Raw genomic sequence first — 24,189 nt, 5'->3', positions numbered from 1 at the left:
TTTAAGGGCTAAATTCAGTTCCATAGCAGCAGGTGTGTTAAAAGTTATTGTTTTGCTGTTTGCATGGGTCTGAGGAGGTGTCAGGTTCATCCCCTGACTGTGCAGCAACTGCCTCCTCAGCAGTAAATTAACCTCTTGTTCGGGTCAACGACAGTTATATGATCTGTGCCTGCTCTGCCACTGCAAATATAGATTTTACAAACTTTTCACTCAATAAAAGGTTATTTACTTTGCAGGATTCATAGATGAATGGTGTTCATTCAGAAAATGGAGGCAAGGCGATTGAAGAAAGACATTGAGGCTCTTCTGTGAGTGGGCGTTGAAGCCCAAAAAGGTTGTTGGAAAACAATGTGGCCATCAGTTCTCCCTTTTTTTGTTTATAGTGAATATTGATGCACTCGTTTTCCTATTTTTAACAGGAGTGGATACATTGGACAGAAACTCAGAGAGAATGCTTTTGACCCCAAAGGGACGGGGACGGCCACAATGCTGGATGACCTGGTAAAAGATGAGTAATATATTTGATATCAAATCTATTACTGTTAAAGAGAATGAGAGATTAGTTTGACAGCGTTTCTCTGAGCAGAATTAGTCATCTCGAATTCATTTTATGGAAATTTCCCGTTTTTTTTTTCTTTCATGTATAAGGACTTACATAGCTTTGTTAAACAGTTTACTTAATTTCTTGAGTTCTAGCACATTGAGGTAGAAACTGCCACGTTTTCATCATGGCTGGAATACTGAATACAGTTTTGGCATGCAGGTGTACTTTGTCTATCCCCCCCCCCCCTTTATTTGATGTTACAGGCCCATTATGACCTTGCCATTAGTGTTGCCCTTTGGTGGTTGGACGAAGGAGATGGCAAGGAAATGCTGGACACAGACATAATGTAAGCTGTGGGAGCGTTTATAGACAAATAAGCTGCTTTGCTATTCCTCTGGAACTCTACGCTATATACTGTGATTGAAGAAAATAGTAGTTTATTATTATGATTGCAACCTGTAAGAACATCTGCAAAGATGGTTTTTTTGTGTGTTGTAATTAGGACTGAACGACTAATGGAATTCAAACCGAAATCGCGATGTAATAGAATGCAATTTTCAAATGGCAAAGGTTGCTATTAAAAAAAAAAGTATGTTACATAATCTAACCAATCAGAGGGTTGGAAATACCTGACCACGTGGGGTTCACCTACACACAGGCTGCCCTGCGCTCATGTGACATGCGAGTGAGCACGGTAAATGAAGAAAACAACTTGCCATACTGTGCTTTGATTTTAGCAGTAACGTTACTACCTTGTGAAAATGGCCTCAGCAGAGCCAAACACTGAAAAGGTGACTTTAGTGTCAGAGGAGCAGTACGTGAGTTGTCTGGACCTATTTTGGATTTAGGAAAGCAGATGCTGCACAGAGTCGGGTATTGTGCAGAACGTAACTTGCTACCATAGCTACAACACGAGGCAACACTACAAACCTGTTTCAGCATTTAACAAAGCATCGCAAGGCCATATATGATAATTGCATGGCTAAACACCTGACCATCAGTGTGTCAAGTAGGCTGAATACCGGAGTTCCGGTTTAGCACACACCGAAGTAGGTCATGCAAACGAGCTCCGCCGGGTTAGCCTTACAGTCAGGGCCGTCTTAACAGCATTATAGGCCCCGGGCAAAGCAGTGCACTGGGGCCCCTACCTACACAACCACTCACAGGAATAAAAATGTAAATGGTCGATAAAATTAATCATATTTATTGGTACTACCAACAAAATCTGTGTTTAAACAATAAAAAACATGCTGTACAACAAAGATTAATCAATGCAAACGTTTGAAAAATATAACATGAGCCTTGAAAAACACAAAAATTTCAACATATAAATGATACTCAATTAGTAAACCATACAGACGGAGATGGCACAGTATGAAATTACTATGAATAATTTATTATTAATCAAGCGATCAACACATTTGTGAAATCTCTTTGCAGAGAATTGCTTCATCCTGAAGACAACTGGCTTGAAGTCAGTGGTCTTCAGGATGTAATTTTCCATCCACATGAATGAAAGCCAGTTCAAATGCTGCATGCTGCCCCATTGTGCTGCGAAGCTGATTTTTTACAAGTTTCAGTCTTGAAAATGAACGTTCTCCTGCACAGTTGGTCACCATCATGCACTTGAATGCAATGTCAACATTGGAAAACACAGATTTCAAGTTGTCCAAAATTATTTTTCTGTACAATGCAGGGAGAGTTACAATTTCCATCAAGAACCATGTAGTGCTTGAGATGCTCACATTCATTTAAACGGTCACCATAATCAAGGTCTTTGTGATACACATTAGCCAGATGTTCACACTTTTTGTTTAGCTCATCAGAACCAATTGTTTTCAATTCACTGAAGAAGCAAAACAGATTTCCAATCAATGAATAAGTTCCTGCACGTTTTGTCAGTTCAGAAATTAGAGAGTCCAGAACAGGAAGGAATGTTTCGACCTTGAACTTTTCACTTTTACTGAGAAGTACCTCTTCTTCTGATCCATCATATCTAGTAAGACACACACTTCGCTTTTGTTCCCGTTTTTTCACATCGCTATAATTTGAATCTGGATACCTACTCCTGGCTTTCAATTTGTATTCACTAAATTTGTCTCTACTTTCCTAAAGATAGATTTTCAGAGACTCAAGAATATTCATGGCAACAAGTATGTTCACATCCTTTGACTACAGGACCTTACTTGTTTTGTTCACTCTTTCAAGAATGTCATTCCAAAGAATTGTGAGAAAGATCGTTTTCAGGTTCTCCATTTTCTCGCTCAATCCTTCTGCCTCTCGCCTTGTGTTCGCTTCCTGTTCAGTGTCAGCTGATACAGAATCCAGTGCATGTTTAATTTTCTCGAGACCCCCATACAGAGCATGAACAGCATCAAAATGTGACAACCATCTCATATCAGACAGATGCTTGACCACATTTTTTTCCCCAAAGATGATGCCAGAACATTCCATCGATGTGTAGAAGCAGAGAAAAAGGAATACAGATGCTGAACAAAGTCAAAGAATTTTACAGTCTGTAGACAACACTCTGCCGCTTTTACTCCCAAGTTCAGGCTGTGTCCAGCACAGGGGACATAGATGGTGAACTCATTCAGTTGATGAATCCGTGCTTGCAATCCAGTATAGCGTCCAGACATATTTGAGGCATTGTCATACGACTGACCACGGCAGTTTGATGGTGGAATTTTGTTCTCATTAAGGAAATCCACGACAGTGTCTGCTAGATTCTTTGCTCCATGAGAAAAGATGGGGATGAACTTAACGAAACGTTCCACAGGTTCACAGGCTCACATCCTCGAATGTACCGGACAGTAAATGTCAGTTGATCAGTGTGAGATGTCTGGAGTGGAAGCCACACTTATTGAATAATACTTTGACTCTTTTATTTCTTCAAGAATAGCACAAAGAACATGTTGTCCCATTAATTCAACAAATTCCTCACAAATGTTTGCTGATGGGTTCCCCTTTCCAGGATTTCCATGCAGTTTGAGATGTTCTTCCAAAAAAGGGTCAAATTCACTCTACAGCTCTAGAATACCTTAATAGTTTGAAATTTTTGCTGACCCAATAATTTGATTGTCTCCATGTAATGGCAAACCTCTGGAGGCAAGAAAGCAAATTACAGAAACCACACGTGTCAACACTTTATGCCAATACTGCTCTGAGCGATGATGTTCAAGTAATAAAGAATCTATACTTCCAGTTTCTTTATGCTGAATCAAATATGCTGTCATGCACTTGTGATCTTCTTCTCTGTTTTCATGTTCTACAATCACATTGCTGTGTTTCCAGTCATTGAATCCTGATGTAGCAAAGGGAGATTCTGTCTTGGACAATAGGCGTCATACAAAGCAGTACAAATGGTGAATAGAGTAGCCATTCACGTTTTACACACTCACCATTCCGCAGTTCACATTTGAACACATTATTTGATAAATACCTTGTCTGAGTATTCTCTCCTCCAGCTCCTTTATAAACTCTGCGTGAGTTTGAAAGGTTGCTATCATGATTCTGACACGATGATGGCCCACTACGAATCCAGTAATCCACTGAGTTAGTATTGTTAATGTTCCATAGCCCTGGATCTGTGTCTTGGATCGCAAACTCCTTTACTGTTACAGATTTGGGTATTTCCTCTTGTGGAATGTCCCCAGCAGCAGGAACAGGCAATGATACCATTGGTGTGTCTGCTGGAACTGGATGATTGGATGCAGGAGTGGATGTAGATATGTATGCTATATTTGAAGGAGCAGTACTAGTGGCTGACGTTGCACCTGGGTAGAACCAAGATGTTAATTTTGGAAGTTTGCTCATCTTCTCCTCTGCAGCTCTTTTCCTTTTCTGTGCACCACTCAAAACATTACGTTTCATTTCTGCTCAAAGGGTTATTCACCTGGAATTTTTTTTTCTTCATATTAAAAATGTTTTGTGTTTAGTCAATACCGGTTCGGTCGAGGCCCGGGTTACCAACAACCGCCACTGGTGCTGTTAACCAGCAGGGTGCCGGTGGAAACTATGCTACTGTTGGGCGAAGGAGAAGGAGAGGGGGAAGGCATGTCCAGAGGCAGCTAGAGAGGAGGAAAGGTAGGAGTGTGGAGGTGAGAGTCGGAACTTTGAATGTTGGCTCTATGACTGGTAAAGGGGGAGAGCTGGCTGATATGATGGAGAGAAGAAAGGTAGGCATACTGTGTGTGCAAGAGACCAGGTGGAAGGGGAGTAAGGCCAGGAGTATCGGAGGTGGGTTCAAACTCTTCTACCATGGTGCGAATGGGAGGAGAAATGGGGTAGGGGTTATTCTGAAGGAAGAGTATGTCAAGAGTGTGCTGGAGGTGAAGAGAGTGTCAGACAGAGTGTGAGTATGAAGCTGGAAATCGAAGGTGTATTGCTGAATGTTATCAGCGAATATGCCCCGCAAGTTGGGTGTGAGATTGACGAGAAAGAAGAATTCTGGAGTGAGTTGGATGATGTAGTGGAGAGGGTACCCAAGGAGGAGAGAGTGGTGATTGGAGTGGACTTCAATGGACATGTTGGTGAAGGGAACAGAGGTGATGAGGAGGTGATGGGTAGGTATGGTGTCAAGGAGAGAAATGTGGAAGGACAGATGGTGGTGGATTTTGCGAAATAGATGGAAATAGCTGTGGTGAATACATATTTCAAGAAGAGGGAGGAACACTGACGTACAAGAGTGGAGGAAAGTGCACACAGGTGGACTATATCTTATGTAGAAGGCACGATCTAAAGGGGATTGGAGACTGCAAGGTGGTGACAGAAGAGAACATAGCTAGGCAGCATTGGATGGTGGTCTTTAGGACGACTTTGGAGACCAAGAAGAGGAAGCGAGTGAAGGCAGAGCTGAAGATCAAATGGTGGAAGTTGAAGAAGGAAGACTGTTGTGTGGAGTTCAGGCAGGAGTTAAGACAGGCACTGGGTGGTAGTGAAGAGTTTCTGGATGGCTGGGCAATCACTGCATAAATAGTGAGGGAGACAGCTAGGAAGGTACCTAGTGTGTCATCAGGACAGAGGAAGGAAGACAAGGAGACTTGGTGGTGGAATGAGGAAGTACAGCTAATTATACAGAGGAAGAGTTTGGCAAAGAAGAAGTGGGATAGTCAGAGAGATGAAGAAAGTAGACAGGAGTACAAGGACACGCAGCGTAAACCGAAGAGAGAGGTGGCAAAGGAAAAGGCGTATGGTGAGTTGTATGACAGGTTAGACACTAAGGAAGGAGAAAAGGACTTGTACCGATTGGCTAGACAGAGGGACCGAGCTGCGAAGGATGTGCAACAAGTTAGGGAGATCAAGGATAGAGATGGAAATGTGCTGACAAGGAGAGTGTGCTGAGAAGGTGGAAGGAGTACTTTGAGGGACTGATGAATGAAGAAAATGAGAGCGAGAGAAGGTTGGATGATGTGGGGATAGTGAATCAGGAAGTGCAGTGGATTAGCAAGGAGGAAGTGAGGGCAGCTATGAAGAGGATGAAGAGTGGAAAGGCAGTTGGTCCTGATGACGTACCTGTGGAGGTATGGAGATGTTTAGGAGAGATGGCAGTGGGGTTTTTAATTAGATTGTTTAACACAATCTTGGAAAATGAGATGATGCCTGAGGAGTGGAGAAGAAGCATACTGGTACTTATTTTCAGGAACAAGGGCGATGTACAGAACTGTAGCAACTACAGAGTTATAAAGTTGATCAGCCACAGCGTGAAGATATGGGAAAGAGTAATAGATGCTAGGTTAGGAGGACAGGTGACAATTAGCGAGCAGCAGTATGGTTTCATGCCACGAAAGAGCACCACAGATGTGATGTTTGCTTTGAGAATGTTGATTGAGAAGTATAGAGAAGGCCAGAAGGAGTTACATCGTGTCTTTGTAGATTTAGAGAAAGCATATGACAGGGTGCCGAGAGAGGAGATGTGATATTGTATGAGGAAGTTGGGAGTTGCAGAGAAGTACACTACCGTTCAAAAGTTTGGGATCACCCAAACAATTTTGTGTTTTCCATGAAAAGTCACACTTATTCACCACCATATGTTGTGAAATGAATAGAAAATAGAGTCAAGACATTGACAAGGTTAGAAATAATGATTTGTATTTGAAATAAGATTTTTTTTACATCAAACTTTGCTTTCGTCAAAGAATCCTCCATTTGCAGCAATTACAGCATTGCAGACCTTTGGCATTCTAGCTGTTAATTTGTTGAGGTAATCTGGAGAAATTGCACCCCACGCTTCCAGAAGCAGCTCCCACAAGTTGGATTGGTTGGATGGGCACTTCTTGCGTACCATACGGTCAAGCTGCTCCCACAACAGCTCAATGGGGTTCAGATCTGGTGACTGCGCTGGCCACTCCATTACCGATAGAATACCAGCTGCCTGCTTCTGCTCTAAATAGTTCTTGCACAATTTGGAGGTGTGTTTAGGGTCATTGTCCTGTTGTAGGATGAAATTGGCTCCAATCAAGCGCTGTCCACTGGGTATGGCATGGCGTTGCAAAATGGAGTGATAGCCTTCCTTATTCAGAATCCCTTTTACCCTGTACAAATCTCCCACCTTACCAGCACCAAAGCAACCCCAGACCATCACATTACCTCCACCATGCTTAACAGATGGCGTCAGGCATTCTTCCAGCATCTTTTCATTTGTTCTGCGTCTCACAAACGTTCTTCTTTGTGATCCAAACACCTCAAACTTGGATTCATCCGTCCACAACACTTTTTTCCAGTCTTCCTCTGTCCAATGTCTGTGTTCTTTTGCCCATCTTAATCTTTTTCTTTTATTGGTCAGTCTCAGATATGGCTTTTTCTTTGCCACTCTGCCCTGAAGCCCAGAATCCCGCAGCCGCCTCTTCACTGTAGATGTTGACACTGGTGTTTTGCGGGTACTATTTAATGAAGATGCCAGTTGGGGACCTGTGAGGCGTCTGTTTCTCAAACTAGAGACTCTAATGTACTTATCTTCTTGCTCAGTTGTGCAACGCGGCCTCCCACTTCTTTTTCTACTCTGGTTAGAGCCTGTTTGTGCTGTCCTCTGAAGGGAGTAGTACACACCGGTGTAGGAAATCTTCAATTTCTTAGCAATTTCTCGCATGGAATAGCCTTCATTTCTAAGAACAAGAATAGACTGTCGAGTTTCAGATGAAAGTTCTCTTTTTCTGGCCATTTTGAGCGTTTAATTGACCCCACAAATGTGATGCTCCAGAAACTCAATCTGCTCAAAGGAAGGTCAGTTTTGTAGCTTCTGTACCGAGCTAAACTGTTTTCAGATGTGTGAACATGATTGCACAAGGGTTTTCTAATCATCAATTAGCCTTCTGAGCCAATGAGCAAACACATTGTACCATTAGAACACTGGAGTGATAGTTGCTTGAAATGGGCCTCTATACACCTATGTAGATATTGCACCAAAAACCAGACATTTGCAGCTAGAATAGTCATTTACCACATTAGCAATGTATAGAGTGTATTTCTTTAAAGTTAAGACTAGTTTAAAGTTATCTTCATTGAAAAGTACAGTGCTTTTCCTTCAAAAATATGGACATTTCAATGTGATCCCAAACTTTTGAACGGTAGTGTATGTAGGAGTGGTGCAGGATATGTATGAGGGAAGTGTGACAATGGTGAGGTGTGCGGTTGGAATGACAGATGGGTTCAAGGTGGAGGTGGGATTAGATCAAGGATCGGCTCTGAGCCCTTTCTTGTTTGCAATGGTGATAGACAGGTTGACGGACAAGATCAGGCAGGAGCCTCCATGGACGATGATGTTCGTAGATGACATTGTGATCTGTAGTGAGAGTAGGGTGCAGGTTGAGGAAAGCCTGGAGAGGTGGAGGTATGAACTGGGGAGAGAAGAGGAATGAAAGTCAGAAGGAGCAAGACGGAATACCTATGCATGAATGAGAGGGAGGACAGTGGAATGGTCAGGATGTAGGGGGGGGGGTGACGAAGGCATATGAGTTTAAATACTTTGGGGTCAACTGTCCAAAGTAACGGGGAGTGCAGGAGAGAGGTGAAGAAAAGAGTGCAGGCAGGGTGGAGTGGGTGGAGGAGAGCGTCGGGAGTGATTGGTGACAGAAGGGTACCAGCAAGAGTTAAAGGGAAGGTTTACAAGATGGTTGTGAGACCAGCTATGTTATATGGTTTGGAGACAGTGGCACTGACCAAAAGACAGGGGCGGTGTGAGAGGTGGCAGAGTTGAAGATGCTAAGATTTTGACTGGGAGTGACGAAGGACGACAGGATTAGTAACGATTATATTAGAGGGACCGCTCAAGTGGGACGGTTTGGAGACAAAGCAAGAGAGGCAAGATTGAGATGGCTTGGACATGTGTGGAGGAGAGATGCTGGGTATATTGGGAGAAGGATGCTGAATGTGGAGCTGCCAGCGAAGAGGAAAAGAGGAAGGTCAAAGAGGAGGTTTATGAATGTGGTGAGGGAAGACATGCAGATGGCTGGTGTGACAGAGGAAGACGCAGGAGACAGGAAGAAATGGAAACGGATGATCCGCTGTGGCGACCCTTAACGGGAGCAGCCGAAAGTAGTAGTAGTAGTTTTGTATTTAGTCCCTCATCAGGGCCTAGGGTTATATGATATAAGTCTGCTTGCGACTAGGCCTAAATATTTAAACATTCTGCTTCCATAATGAACAAGTCCTTTCTTACATTATACGTCAGTATTTATTATTAATGCAAACACTCTACAGTTTGCTGATTCACAACAATGTGAGGCAAGGCCTAGCCTCATCTCTGTCTAGGTTTACAGTCTACAATTTTCACATCTTATATAAATAGCTTGTCCATTCACATATCACAAACTAGCAATACCTGGTTACTAGTACTACATCATAAATTTCGTAATCTTGAATAACTACTACATGCTTACTCTACAAGTGTTCCTAATGAATCTCAGATTCAATCTCTAATAACCAATGGCATATAAATATAACCAATATCATTGCTATTAACTGTCAAGTGAGTTGACGTGACGTTAACATATACGCTTTTACGTTTTGTAGCACGTGAGATAAGTACACATACATGCACGTGTGGTTGCAGAGGTGACCGTGATACTAAATCAGAGGCAAATGCCACTTGTTATAAAAATTAACATTAATATTGTTAATTATCTTTAGTAAAACACATGCTAAATATGCATTTTCCAATAACAAATATTTATAGTTTAGTATAGTATTTATTTTTAAATACTTGGGGTCAACTGTCCAAAGTTACGGGGAGTGCAGGAGAGAGGTGAAGAAGAGAGTGCAGGCAGGGTGGAGTGGGTGGAGAAGAGTGTTAGGAGTGATTTGCGACAGAAGGGTACCAGCAAGAGTTAAAGGGAAGGTTTACAAGATGGTTGTGAGACCAGCTATGTTATATGGTTTGGAGACAGTGGCACTGACGAAAAGACAGGAGGCGGAGCTGGAGGTGGCAGAGTTGGAAGATGCTAAGATTTTGACTGGGAGTGACGATGACGAACAGGATTAGGAACGATTATGTTAGAGGGACCGCTCAGGTTGGACGGTTTGGAGACAAAGCAAGAGAGGCAAGATTGAGTTGGCTTGGACATGTGTGGAGGAGAGATGCTGGTTATATTGGGAGAAGGATACTGAATATGGAGCTGCCAGGGAAGAGGAAAAGAGGAAGGCCAGGGAAGGGAAGGGAGGGAATACATGCAGGTGGCTGGTGTGACAGGAAGACGCAGGAGACAGGAAGAAATGGAAACGGATGATCCGCTGTGGCGACCCCTAACGGGAGCAGCCAAAAGTAGTAGTAGTAGATAGTATTTATTTATTTATTGACGGTAAGTCACAACATACATAGATTAGCATGGGGCCCCTATGCTCGTGGGGCCCTTGGGCAGCTTTTATATTCCAATTACACTACCGTTCAAAAGTTTGGGATCACATTGAAATGTCCATATTTTTGAAGGAAAAGCACTGTACTTTTCAATGAAGATAACTTTAAACTAGTCTTAACTTTAAAGAAATACACTGTATACATTGCTAATGTGGTAAATGACTATTCTAGCTGCAAATGTCTGGTTTTTGGTGCAATATCTACATAGGTGTATAGAGGCCCATTTCAAGCAACTATCACTACAGTGTTCTAATGGTACAATGTGTTTGCTCATTGGCTCAGAAGGCTAATTGATGATTAGAAAACCCTTGTGCAATCATGTTCACACATCTGAAAACAGTTTAGCTCGTTACAGAAGCTACAAAACTGACCTTCCTTTGAGCAGATTGAGTTTCTGGAGCATCACATTTGTGGGGTCAATTAAACGCTCAAAATGGCCAGAAAAAGAGAACTTTCATCTGAAACTCAACAGTCTATTCTTGTTCTTAGAAATGAAGGCTATCCCATGCGAGAAATTGAAGATTTCCTACACCGGTGTGTACTACTCCCTTCAGAGGACAGCACAAACAGGCTCTAACCAGAGTAGAAAAAGAAGTGGGAGGCCGCGTTGCACAACTGAGCAAGAAGATAAGTACATTAGAGTCTCTAGTTTGAGAAACAGACGCCTCACAGGTCCCCAACTGGCATCTTCATTAAATAGTACCCGCAAAACACCAGTGTCAACATCTACAGTGAAGAGGCGGCTGCGGGATTCTGGGCTTCAGGGCAGAGTGGCAAAGAAAAAGCCATATCTGAGACTGACCAATAAAAGAAAAAGATTAAGATGGGCAAAAGAACACAGACATTGGACAGAGGAAGACTGGAAAAAAGTGTTGTGGACGGATGAATCCAAGTTTGAGGTGTTTGGATCACAAAGAAGAACGTTTGTGAGACGCAGAACAAATGAAAAGATGCTGGAAGAATGCCTGACGCCATCTGTTAAGCATGGTGGAGGTAATGTGATGGTCTGGGGTTGCTTTGGTGCTGGTAAGGTGGGAGATTTGTACAGGGTAAAAGGGATTCTGAATAAGGAAGGCTATCACTCCATTTTGCAACGCCATGCCATACCCAGTGGACAGCGCTTGATTGGAGCCAATTTCATCCTACAACAGGACAATGACCCTAAACACACCTCCAAATTGTGCAAGAACTATTTAGAGCAGAAGCAGGCAGCTGGTATTCTATCGGTAATGGAGTGGCCAGCGCAGTCACCAGATCTGAACCCCATTGAGCTGTTGTGAGAGCAGCTTGACCGTATGGTACGCAAGAAGTGCCCATCCAACCAATCCAACTTGTGGGAGCTGCTTCTGGAAGCGTGGGGTGCAATTTCTCCAGATTACCTCAACAAATTAACAGCTAGAATGCCAAAGGTCTGCAATGCTGTAATTGCTGCAAATGGAGGATTCTTTGACGAAAGCAAAGTTTGATGTAAAAAAAATCTTATTTCAAATACAAATCATTATTTCTAACCTTGTCAATGTCTTGACTCTATTTTCTATTCATTTCACAACATATGGTGGTGAATAAGTGTGACTTTTCATGGAAAAGACAAAATTGTTTGGGTGATCCCAAACTTTTGAACGGTAGTGTATGTATATCAAATCTTGATCCCAAGCTAGAAACCAACTAAAGAACCAACTAACTCTACTGGTTGCTACATGCCACAGTACCATCTCAAAAGGAAAATGACTACTTCATCGAAAAATATTAATACAACAAAATCACCAGCTCTTTCAAAAATGGCGACCAATAAGAAAGGACTCGAAGCTGTGATGTCAGCGATACATGAAAGCAAAGGCGACTGACTTGTCCAAGCAGATAGATGCTTAGACAGCTAGTATCTAGACCGCTCTCACAAAAGTTGAATCCTCACTCTCAAGGACCGGACCCTTGTTGGCTAATGAGGACAATGTGAGTGATGCACTCAAATGCCTGAATAAGACGGAGAAGGAGTTGCAGTACATCAAAGACAAACTGGTCGATCTCGAGGATAGGAGAGGAGAAATAATATACGAATCTCCAACATTCCTGAAAAGTCGGAGGGCCAGGATGCAACTGCTTTCCTCAAATGGATTATCCCACAAATACTTAATCCTATTTGATTTATTAGTATTTGATTCTCCCATCATTGTTGAGAGATGTCAACATCCTGGCAAAGCCTCAGACAAGACCAGGCCACTGGCTAAATTAAAGACAAAGAAAAGTAAGCAAGCAAGCAAAATTTGATTTATAAAGCACTTTTAAAAACGTAGTTACAAAGTGCTTTACACTCAATACAAAAAATATGAATAAATGCATAAAATAAATTAAATGAATGTAAGACATGGATTAGGGAGTAACAAACCAAGCTAAAACGGAACAAAACAAGGCTGGGGTGGGGCTCTATAGGCTTGCCTGAAAAGATGGGTTTTTAGAAGCCACTTAAAACGGTCCAAAGATTCAGCCAATCTAATGGATTGGGGAAGATTATTCCAGAGGTTTGGGGCTAAAACTGCAAAGTCACGGTCACCTTTGGTTTTGCAGTTGGAGTGAGGGATGGATAAAAGACTGAGGTTTGAGGATCGGATGGTCGGAAAATGGAATGAGGGATGAGAAGATCAGAAATGTAACTGGGGGCAAGATCATGCAGTGCTTTAAATGTAATCAATCAGATCTTATAGATTATTCCGAATTTTACGGGAAGCCAATGGAGGGATACAAGAATAGGGGTAATATGGGACCTACGGCTAGTTCTAGTTAGTAGTCTTCTGAACCAACTGTAGACTATTTAAAGTAGCTTTGTTTGTTTGACCAATTAAGAGACATGCTAAGAGGACTATGATCAGAAATTAAGATTCCCTGGTATTTTGTTTGTAATACATTTGAGATCAACTTAGAATCAATAATGAAATAATTAATGTGAGCGGGTTTTATGCATATGTGAGAAAAATTAGTAATTTTTATGCGTTGGGTGCAATATTCTCTATTTATCAACTAAGTTGAAAGATTTAATCAAAATATTTGAAAGTGCATACTGAGTTAAGACAGAGGAGGGTGTGTAGATCGGTGGTCAAGATAGGGATCTAGATAACAATTATTATCACCCCCTATAATCAAATTGGTAGAATTCAGAACTGGTAATAAAAGTCTAAATGGTCTGTTTTTTTTTATTATTCCAAGCTTGGTTACATATTTGAATGATTTCTAATCAATTTTGTGTCCTCAGCTGTACCTGTCACCTTTTTCTACCACTATGAGTTTGCATCTCAGATTCTGTTAAGTGTGATTATAAGCAGCTGTCTCAAAAACTGTAGCGATAACCCATTTCTCAACCTAATTCTTCTATGCCACAGTGGAGTAACAAGCAGTCCAGGGAGTGGCCAGTACCCCAACCACCTAGAACGAGAAGCTTTGATCTTGTCCTCCTTCGCTGGTATGATCCTGGTAAGCTTTACATACAGACGGGTGACAAATGAAAGGAAAAGCCAACATTAAGTGTGTTTTTTTTTTAATCAATATATACTTAGCACAAAAAGTAAGGACATTTGTGTTTGGTAGATTATTTCTTTGTTGTAACAATGCTTCTTGGCAATAAATATTATACTGTTGGAAAGCCTGTTTATTTCCCTTTTAAATGGTGCCACATTTGTAAGGAACATGCATTTGTGGAATGAGCAGCAGAGCTGAGTGTGGGTTGCGCCCATGAAAAATTTGCCAAATCTTCTCTGCCAATGCCAAACAACTTATTTTGCTCTGTTGCTATTGGCTCTTGTTTTGAGCAAACACAAATTTCCTTACTTTTTGTGCTAAGTTTATTTATTGATTTTTCAATAATAACAACAAAACAATGTTCATTACAACAATACCATCTGGGAACAAAAGCAAAAAGGAAATGTAATACACAGTGCATCTGTGTACCTGAGCTTAGTATACAGCATATGAAATATCAAACAATTTCTGAAAGATACATTCCAATAGCAAATATGTATATAAAAATACTAAAACAACAATAAAAGAAAAACATAACACAAAATAAAAGTTTTTCTTTTCCTGTACAATTTCTCCTACATTCTATATGGGTAGCCAATGGTCAAAATACATACGTCACCTTGGGGGGGGGGGCGGATCACTTTGCAGGCTCAACCCCCCCCCCCCCTCCCATTCATCTTCTGGTTCATCTAAAATATTTTCCAGGTCTTTATGTTCAATGAAATGTATAAACGGTCCCCATATCTTTTTAAATATGTCCTGTTTATCTTTTAGTATATAGGTGATTTTCTCCAAGGGTAGGGTTAAAGACATTTCCCTAAGCCATTGACTTATTTGTGGCCTATTAACGTTCTTCCGTGAAAGAGCTATTAATCGTTTTGCTTGTAACAAGCATAAATTTAAGAAGATTTTCTCACTTTCCTATATATCATGCCCATTTGGATACAGACCAAGGATGAATAATTTGGGCTCCAAGGTCAGTTTTATTGCTAAGATCTCTTCTATCATGAGTCTCACCTCTTCCCAAAACATTTGTATCTTTTCACATTGCCACATACAGTCCCTTTTGCCTGCTCAAACTTGGTACAATCATCTAGAAAATTACTATTGAATTTGTTTAATTTAACTAGAGTAATATATGTCCTCATTAACCAGTTATACTGCAGAAGTTTCAGTTGAGTGTTGGCCGTTTGTTTTTGACCTCCAATGCATGCATCCCTCCACTCGTCAATCGAAATATCCTCTTGTAAGTCTTCTCTCCATGCCATAAGCCTCTTTTCGGAGGACTCAGGCGAACTACATAGAAGCACATCATAGAAACTGGTTATAATATTTTACCCAAGACTGTCTCTTGACAACATTATCTCCAGAGGGGAGAGAGGAGGTTGGATCAATGAGTGGTTTTGAGTTTTTGTAATGAAACTTCTGAGTTGTAAGTATTAAAAGAAATGCTTACGTGGGATATCATATTTATTAGACAATTTTTCAAATGACATGACTTTTATCGTCTGGATTAAATAGGTCTTCAACCTTTAATATTCCTTTATCAGCCCAGATTTTGAAACCAGCGTCAGACCTGCCAGGAATAAAGCTATCATTACCCCATATTGGGCTGAAGCAAGACAAAGGGTATGTTTCACCCAAATATCTTCGCACCTCGTTCCAGACATTTATCATGTTTCGTACAATGGGGTTAGAGGTTTGTTTTCTTAGTTTTTTTCAAATTTGCAGAGTACATATACATAGGGAGAGGTACCCTAAGCGAATGAGATTCCATCTCCATCCATTTAGGAACAACTTTAGTTGTATAGTAAAACATGATCATTCTCAGCTGAGCAGCCCAGTATTACCAAAAGGATTAGGGCACTGGAGACCCCATCTGTCATATGGTAAGTATAGTAAAGATAACTGGAGTCTGGTGCGCCTGTTGTTCCATATAAATTTGGAAAATATCTTCCTCAATTTTAAGAATAAGTCAGAAGGAGTGGGGGTAGAGGGAGGTTTTGAAACAAGTATCTTAGGTAATACATTAATTTTTAGAGCATTAATTCTTCCAATTAAAGAAAGTGGCAGGGGCATCCACCTATTGATTGAGTTAGATACAGAATCCATGAGGGAATCATAATTCCTCCTCACCACTTCCTCTATGTTAGGTACAATTTGTATGCCTAGGTATGTAAAGCAGTTTGTTATATTAAAGGTAGACACCTAGGGGATAGGATTATCTCTTTCTTCCGATTAAGTAATAAAATTGAAGATTTTGATTGATTGATCTTATAGCCAGATACTTTACCAAAAGCTTTAATCAATTTTAAAATTTTGTCAATAGATTTATCCAGATTTTTGATGAACGGGATCACGTCATCTGCGTAAAGCGCGATGCGATGTTCCACCTCCCCTATGGTTATACCGGAAATGCTGGGATGCACCCTCACCGCTATTGCGAAGGGCTCGATAGCAAGAATAAACAGTAGGGGGGACAGCGGGCAACCTTGACAACACCCTCTACAAATGTTAATTAGGTTAGATACCAAGTTTTTGGTCAACACTTCAGCAGTTGGATTATCATAAAGCAGTTCCACCCATTTACAGAAGTTTTCCCCGCATCCGAAACGTCTAAGGACTTCGAAAAGATACGGCCATTCGACCCTGTCGAAGGCCTTTTCTGCATTCAAGGAGAGTAGAGCTGTATCTGGCACCCCCTTTTGGCTGTGTAAAATGTTTAGCACACTTCTAACATTGTGGAACCCCTGCCGACCTTGTACAAATCCATTCTGATCATTTGTGACTATCCCTGGTATTTTATCCTGAAGTCTGTTAGCTAAAATTTTACATAATATTTTTACATCTGAATTTAATAAGCTTATTGGTCTCATGTTCTCACATTTGTCTCTGGGTTTCCCTGGTTTTGGAAGCAATGTTATTAAAGCGCCTCTTAATGATGGTGAGAGAGAGCCATTTTGGAATGATTCATAAAACATAAAGTGTTTTAGTAAGTTGTTGGGCCTCCAGAACAGCTTCAATGCTCCTTGTCATAGATTCTACAAGCCTCTGAACTCTACTAGAGGGATGGACACCATTCTTCCAAAAGACATTCCTTCATTTGGTGGTTACACGATGGTGGTGGAGAGCGCTGTCTGACATGTCGGTCCAAAATCTCCCATGGGTGTTCAATTGGGTTGAGATCTGGTGACTGTGAAGGCCATAACATATGATTTATATAATTTTCATACTCAAAACATTCAGTGAGCCCTCATGCCCTATAGATGGGGGCATTGTCATCCTGGAAGAGACCACTCCCATCAGGATAGAGTTGTTTCATCTTATGATAAAGGTGATCTCTCAGAATAACTTTGTATTGATTTGCAGTGACCCTTCCCTCTAAGGGAACAAGTGGACCCAAACCATTTCAGTAAAATTCCCGCCACATCATAACAGAGCCCCCGAATCCCCTCGCTGTAGGGGTCAGGCATTCAGGCTTTTCTTTTAATTTGTCACCAGTCCATCTATTAATTTTATTTAACTGGGTTGTGCCTCTAAGATTAACAACCTTCTATTCTTACAGGAGACCTGGTCAAAAATGTGTTTTATCTGAAACCACAAAACAAAACAGTCAGCATCTGTGTTCATTGGATGGTTTTCATGTTAAAATCTACACAGATTAGAAATTCTTATCGACTCTAGCCCCAATTTAGCGTTAAACCATGGAAGAGACTAGTCTTTTTTCACTCTCCAATTAGAAATCATCAATATGGGCGTGGGCCCAGCTTGTACCTTTGGGGGCTGGTCTGTGCTCCTCGGGGGCATGCGAGGCTGTTGCTCTGCAGGCTCCTGGCCCCCCTGTGGGCTCGGCATTCCTCTGGGGTTGCGGTGCTTTGGGCTTTGGCTGTTCTCTTGGTCGTGGGGTGTCTGCATGACTGCAGGGCCTGTGGGTGGCTGCAGAGCCTGTCTAGTGCCTGGAGGCATTACAAACTATTGTAGATCTCAGACACCAGAATTTATTGGGATTAACCTGTGCACTCACAGCTGGACACTTCACATGCACATACACACTGTTAGCATCTGCCTCACACACTTCCTGGAACACTGTCTGGATTACATCCCTCTTCTTAATCCCTTCTCCCCCTTTCTTTTCTTTTTTTCTGTCTTCTGCTTTATCACTATAAATTCTAAATATCGGCCATACTAAATTGTCCCTAGGTGTGAATGTGTGTGTGTCAGCCCTGGTGACACCCAGGACAGCCCTGGTGGCCTGTCCAGGGTGTCTCCCCGCCTGCCGCCCAGTGACTGCTGGCATAGGCTCCAGCATCCCTGCAACCCTGAATAGGATAAGCGATTTGGATAATGGATGGATGGACTATCTATAAGTATTTTCTTAAACTGATATTGACAAGCTCGATATGTTTTGTCGATCACATGTCAGCGTCTGTTTCTATGTCTATGTCTTATCAGACACGTTTTCAGTTTTAGTTTCTGAGTTTCCTTGTCTCACTTTTTTCCCCTTCACTTCTTTATTAATCCCCATTGGGCAATTCTTTCTCTGCATTTAACCCATCCTAGCTGTGTAGCTAGGAGCAGTGGGCAGCCGCCGTGCAGCGCCTGGGGACCAACTCCAGTTCTTTCCATTGCCTTGGTCAGAGGCACAGACCCTAACATGCATGTCTTTTTGATGGTGGGGGAAACCGGAGAAAACCCACCACAGACATGGGGAAAACATGCAAACTCCACACAGAGGACGACCTGGGATGACCGCCAAGGTTGGAAAACCCCGGGGTTCGAACCCAGGACCTTCTTGCTGTGAGGCGACAGCGCTGTCGCCACTTGAGGTGATTGTCCCCCTTTTGGAGAAGCGATGCTGATTGGCTGTTTTAGCTGATCAAACATGCTGAAGAGGGGGACCGGTGGTAGCTATGAATGTATGTAACAAAAACCCTGTGCGCTTGTCATCCCACAGATCATCCAAAGGAGTTATTATAATTGGTTCTTGATAATCAGTAAAGGTTGCCTTTGCAGGTGGAGGACCTGAACTCCAGTTGCAGATTAACTCTGTAGGACACATTGGCATATAAATTCCCTGTGTTGTATGCCAAGCCTGCCAACAGCACAGGTTTTAAAAAAAAAAGAAAAAAAAAAAGAAGAAATCCTCAGTACAATGATGCGTTGAGTTTTGTCATGCCTCTCTCTAAGCTTTGCACCTTACCTTACTTCAGAATAGCCTACCTCTGGAGGAGATCCTAGCACTCTATAACTGCAAGCCATCTGCATCACACAGCGACCAGTATTCCAAGGTACACTTTAAAAAAGTGTCCTGGCTAACCTTTAAACTTAGAGACATGTGTTGACATATATTAATGATATTGTATAAGTACACTTATAAGTACACTGTTATCACTGGCCATCATCACCGTACTATAACATTACGTTTGTCAATCTATAATGAATCTTTTTGTAAATCCATTGCCAACATTGTCAGTTTTTAGATGGATTTAAAAAAAAATTTTTTATTAAAAAGATGTAATTTTTTCATAGAGCTCCATCATACATCCCTTCACATTGTCCTATCATCCATTTGCCATGCTTGGCTCTTACAAGGCTGTGGGTCACTCAAAGAAGCACAGTAAGTATGTGAAGGTCTGGGCCTGTTGATGAACACACATAAACATCATGTATGGACTGATAGTTTTCGGGACATTCAAAAGCGATCTGCTGATGTCTCTGTCTTCTGTTATTTTTTTCCTAGGTCAGAAGTTGAAAAAGTGGCTCTCTGAGAAGACAAAGTCCAGCGCCCCTATTAGACATAGACCCTCCGAGCATTCTTCACCCTCTTCCTCTTCATCGCACTCATCCCTCAGTGTGAGCTGCTGCAACGTTATGTTTCCTTAATACTGGTTCATTTGGCTAAGATGCAAAAAAAGTGGAATGTAACCAGAAATAAGACCATTTGATTAATGGCAGATGTGTTATCACTGAAAAGAGGAGGCTCAAATACACGTGCGTCATGTCATGGTGGAACATGAGAATTGGAAGTCATTTGCTGCCACCTTGTGTCTTTACAACAAAACTCACCTTTTATGTCTTTTCCCCCTTCGTCTCTCTCACAGGATACTGAGCAGGGTCAAGACAGCAGAGCTGAACACTATGAAGGTTCACAGGAGTCCTTGAAGACTGAAGCTACGGTTCTCTGATGTTCGCTCAGTAGGATTATTGTGACACCGCTAGTTCCAACTCTGCAGCATCCCTGTCATTGCCCTTCATATTTGTGTTTCGAGTCGCACATAGACATCCTCGAAGGGGAAACAGTGTTTGGTTTTTCCTATTTCCCATCACTCTAATATTCAAGGTTTTCCTTTTTACAGTCACTGGGACAATGTTTGGTGTTCTTATGCAAAGTAATACACTTATTTAGGAAATTATAACCAGAGGAATGATGAGCTTTCTCTTTCTGAGTGTGTTTGATTATGAGAAATATTTTTGCAACAGCTATTTTATCATTAACAATTACAATAATGACCATGAAGATGATGGTGGTTGCAGTCACCTGTTTTAGTACATATACTGCTTTAAGTGTGACATACATGTTAGGTTAGTTTGGATGCTACTTGCATCAATATTGGTGGTCTGTCCATTGCACATGGGCACTAATTGCACTTAAAATGACATGCACATTTTGTTATGATATTATTGCTTTTCAGTACTTTAAGATACTTGTATGATGAAACACAGATGCATCTGGTAATTGGTGACTCCTTTGTATTGCATACAAGCATCTGCTGAATGAGAAAATGTAAACAGTGATGATTGGTGGCTTACTCTGGTGTCCTCAACTATGCAACAGGTCTGCATCCTTGCTGATTATATAAAGGTATTTCCTTGTTGTTGGTATTCTCTGTCTGGTTACTCATTGTATACTATTGTCATCCGTTCTCTGTCTGACAAGTGGTGAAAGGCCATGTTGTTTGATGACCTCTGACATTGTACTATGTGGAAAGATTAATCCCAGTTTGATAGATAAGTGGATAAAGTGGCTCTCCCGCTCTGATGTGTAGATCAATAAAGAGGTGCATGGGGGGGTCAGCAATTTGCCTGCTAGGACTTTTGGAGTGATGAATCAGGGCTTTTAACTCTGCCTAGGATCAAGACTTTTGGCAGCTTGTCCAGGGTGCGAAATCCCCGGTCATTGAAATAACAAATAAAGTGGGATCTACCAACCCTTTGATTGTGGTTTATATAGCGGGGCTCTCGTCGTGCTTTGCGAGACCACCAATTTCCATAGGGGATCGGCTCCAGCGTTCTTTGCAGGATGAGCAGTAAGGTAAGACTATCTTGTCTTGTCTGTTTGTATCTGTCAGCTCCGATCTCCAAGACGGCAGGATTCAGTAGGACTTGCGGGAATGAACCCAGGAAATGTAGTAATGTAATCTCTAAAGTGTTCCAAGTTCTCTGAGGGGGCATCAGTATCACAGTTTGCACCAGATGTGATATAACATTACATCATATTTACACTTTAGCAAGGCCATTTGTATGCAGAAGTGATGGTCTCTGTGATTAGGTTCAATAAGCCAAGATGAAACTTAAAACTTGATACTGGTCAGAGAATTTATGTAATGTTTTCCATTTGTGAAGAACTGACATGCTTTATATGCTGTCTATCAATTCTCAATAATTTCTCAGGATGGCAAGATTATGAATCCCATTCCTATCTTGATATGCTCTTGTTGGGTCCTCTGCGCCTAGATCACTTTTTATGAGGACAAAAACTTCCAGGGCCGCTCCTATGAGTGCGACGCAGACTGTGCTGACATGCACCCCCATTTCAGCCGCTGCAACTCCATCCGCGTGGAGAGCGGCTGCTGGGTGCTGTACGAGAGACCCAACTACACCGGCTACCAGTATGTCCTGACCAGAGGCGAGTACCCCGACTACCAGCGCTGGATGGGCTACAATGATTCCATTCGCTCCTGCCGTACCTTCTCTTATGTAAGTGAGGCATTTATTCTACAACTTAGGCTTGAGCAGACACTTGTGAACATACTAGTTCAACATGTCATTGGGTTAGCTGGACATTAAAGGTGCTAGGTGTAATTCTACATGAATCCTGACCCCTGTCGTCCAGAGGTGTATAACTAAAAACATGGCAAAGCAAACGAGGCATGCAAATCAAAATAGGTAGATAGCAGATACCCAGCATGTTTGCTGACATATACCATTTTTGAATGCAGTCAGTATCCATGATGTTTGTTGCAATCACTGCATAATTTGCTGACGAGTGCAAGTGCCAGACAAATATTTTGGGTGGGCCCCATAAACAATACCACCATGAAAAACACACTGTGCTTTTGAATGCAGTAATCTTTCCTTTGTTTCAATAGATTTAATGTATATATTCCGCACTGTTTTGCTATAGCTTGTGTAATCAGGTAGTGTCTCACTGAACGGTTATTGCATGTTACTTCTGTCTACTCTGCCCACTCGATGCCTATTGCATATCTAGCCATCCTGGAGGAGGAATCCCTCCTCTGATGCTTTTGCTGAAGTTTCACCCATGTTTTCCTTTTCCCTTACAAGGGAAAAGGAAAAGATTCCGTGGCGTTTTTCCTCATTTGAACCGAGGGTCTTGTACGTGGAATGGGGAGGAGGGGGTGTTGTGCAGAATGTAATGCGATTTCAAAGCCCTCTGGGATTACACTGTGATTCAGGGCTACATAAATAAATGAGTTAATTTCAGCAGCCCCTGCCAACAGTCACTGTTATATGTACCATGATATTATGCCTCATCAGAGCTGTAATATTACAGACATCCCAACAAATATCAGTTTTAGGGGTTTGACTCTTTTGTGTTTCCTGTGTTATTGAGTCGTTGTACGATGCAACCTGATGAGACATCTTTCAGGAAGAACACTCTCAGCTTCAGGGTGACTTGTCTATATCAGTGTGTGTACAAAAAAAAGTGCAACCCGTTTATATGGAGCATCTGAATAACACAGGTACCACCGACGGACATGGAGGGCGCTCGTGGTAAAAGTGGAGCGTCAGCCCTGACATATTGTGCTTTCTCTTTTATTTCTCCAGACCAGCGAAGGTCCTTATCGTATGATCATCTACGAGCGGCCCAACTTCCAAGGTGAAAAGATGGAGTTCAGCGATGACTGCGAGTCAGTCCAGGACCGGTTCCACAACAGCGACATCTATTCCTGCAATGTCATTGAGGGATACTGGACCCTCTACGAGCATCCAAACTACCGTGGTCGCCAGTATTTCATGAGGCCCGGAGAGTACCGCAAGTACAGCGACTGGGGTGCCAGCTGTGCCGCCACTGGATCCTTCCGGAGAATTACAGAGTTTTAAATGTAAATCAGTGTTAGGTCTCTTAACAATAAACCATGAGATCCTTGATTTTAATAAAGTTTTAGTTTCTTGGAAAAACATCTCCTGCCTCTTTTAAAACCGCCTCTCTGCGGACCGTTTGCCTGTTATGAAAATACTGAACGCTATGACATGATATGAAACAGGACTGTCATTTCTTATTCTAGCCATGACAAGTAGTGTGACCTAGGCTTATGAATATCAATATGGTTCAAAGTGACTGAACAAACAAATCTCTTGTAAACTATTTTGTTTTTTTGTGAATAAACCATTTGGTATTGGTCAAATTCTGTTGAGTGATTTATAAAGGTTTGAAACAGTTTGGCAGTAATTATTGTTTCACTGAGCAAAACTGTTTTATACCTTATTACTGAACGCCAGTTATAACCCCAACCCCGTCATAACCTGTGAACCAGGTTACATTACCTGACATAACCTGTTAACCAGGTCCAAGACTTTAATTTCCCAATGTGTAATGTTTCAATATGGCTTTTTATTTTCAATTCAAGCTCCTTTTGATCTTTTAGGGTCACAGTTCAATGTAACAGGACACGAATCCAGTGTTACTACAGCAGAACACATGGGGGGGGGTGTGTGTGGACAAAGCGCCATAGACGAGGGCTACAACAAAGACCAGAATTAAACAATTTTCTTTTAATCTTGCTTTTAATTGAATAAAAGGAATGCTCTGTGATACAGTTTTGCATTACATGGCGATGGGCAACATGCAAAAAGTGTATATTCGCCACATTTTAATCTATCCATCCTATGTCACATGACTACACATGTACCAATGATGCTAAAGTATTATTAAATCAAGATTTACCAGAAGCTGTGCTTACTACAAAACTAGTTTACTAGTTTGTGAAAGAAAAAGCTATGGTTATTTATGTATAGGTTTAGTCAGTAATATAAACAAAGCAGA

The 24,189-nt window shown here is 41.6% G+C and overlaps 1 protein-coding gene across 1 annotated transcript; it reads left to right on the top strand.

Moving 5' to 3' along the window:
* The first annotated feature begins 14,856 nt into the window (after positions 1 to 14,856).
* On the top strand, positions 14,857 to 23,246 carry LOC130120823 (gamma-crystallin M2-like). The gene is made up of 3 exons (XM_056289591.1): positions 14,857 to 14,877; positions 21,636 to 21,878; positions 22,971 to 23,246. The coding sequence occupies exons 1-3, from the start codon at positions 14,857 to 14,859 to the stop codon at positions 23,244 to 23,246; spliced, it is 540 nt and encodes a 179-aa protein (XP_056145566.1).
* The last annotated feature ends 943 nt before the right edge of the window (positions 23,247 to 24,189 follow it).

Source organism: Lampris incognitus, chromosome 11 (genome assembly GCF_029633865.1).
Source record: "Lampris incognitus isolate fLamInc1 chromosome 11, fLamInc1.hap2, whole genome shotgun sequence".
In the NCBI taxonomy this organism is placed as follows: domain Eukaryota; kingdom Metazoa; phylum Chordata; class Actinopteri; order Lampriformes; family Lampridae; genus Lampris; species Lampris incognitus.
This window is presented reverse-complemented; position numbering and strand designations above follow the sequence as displayed.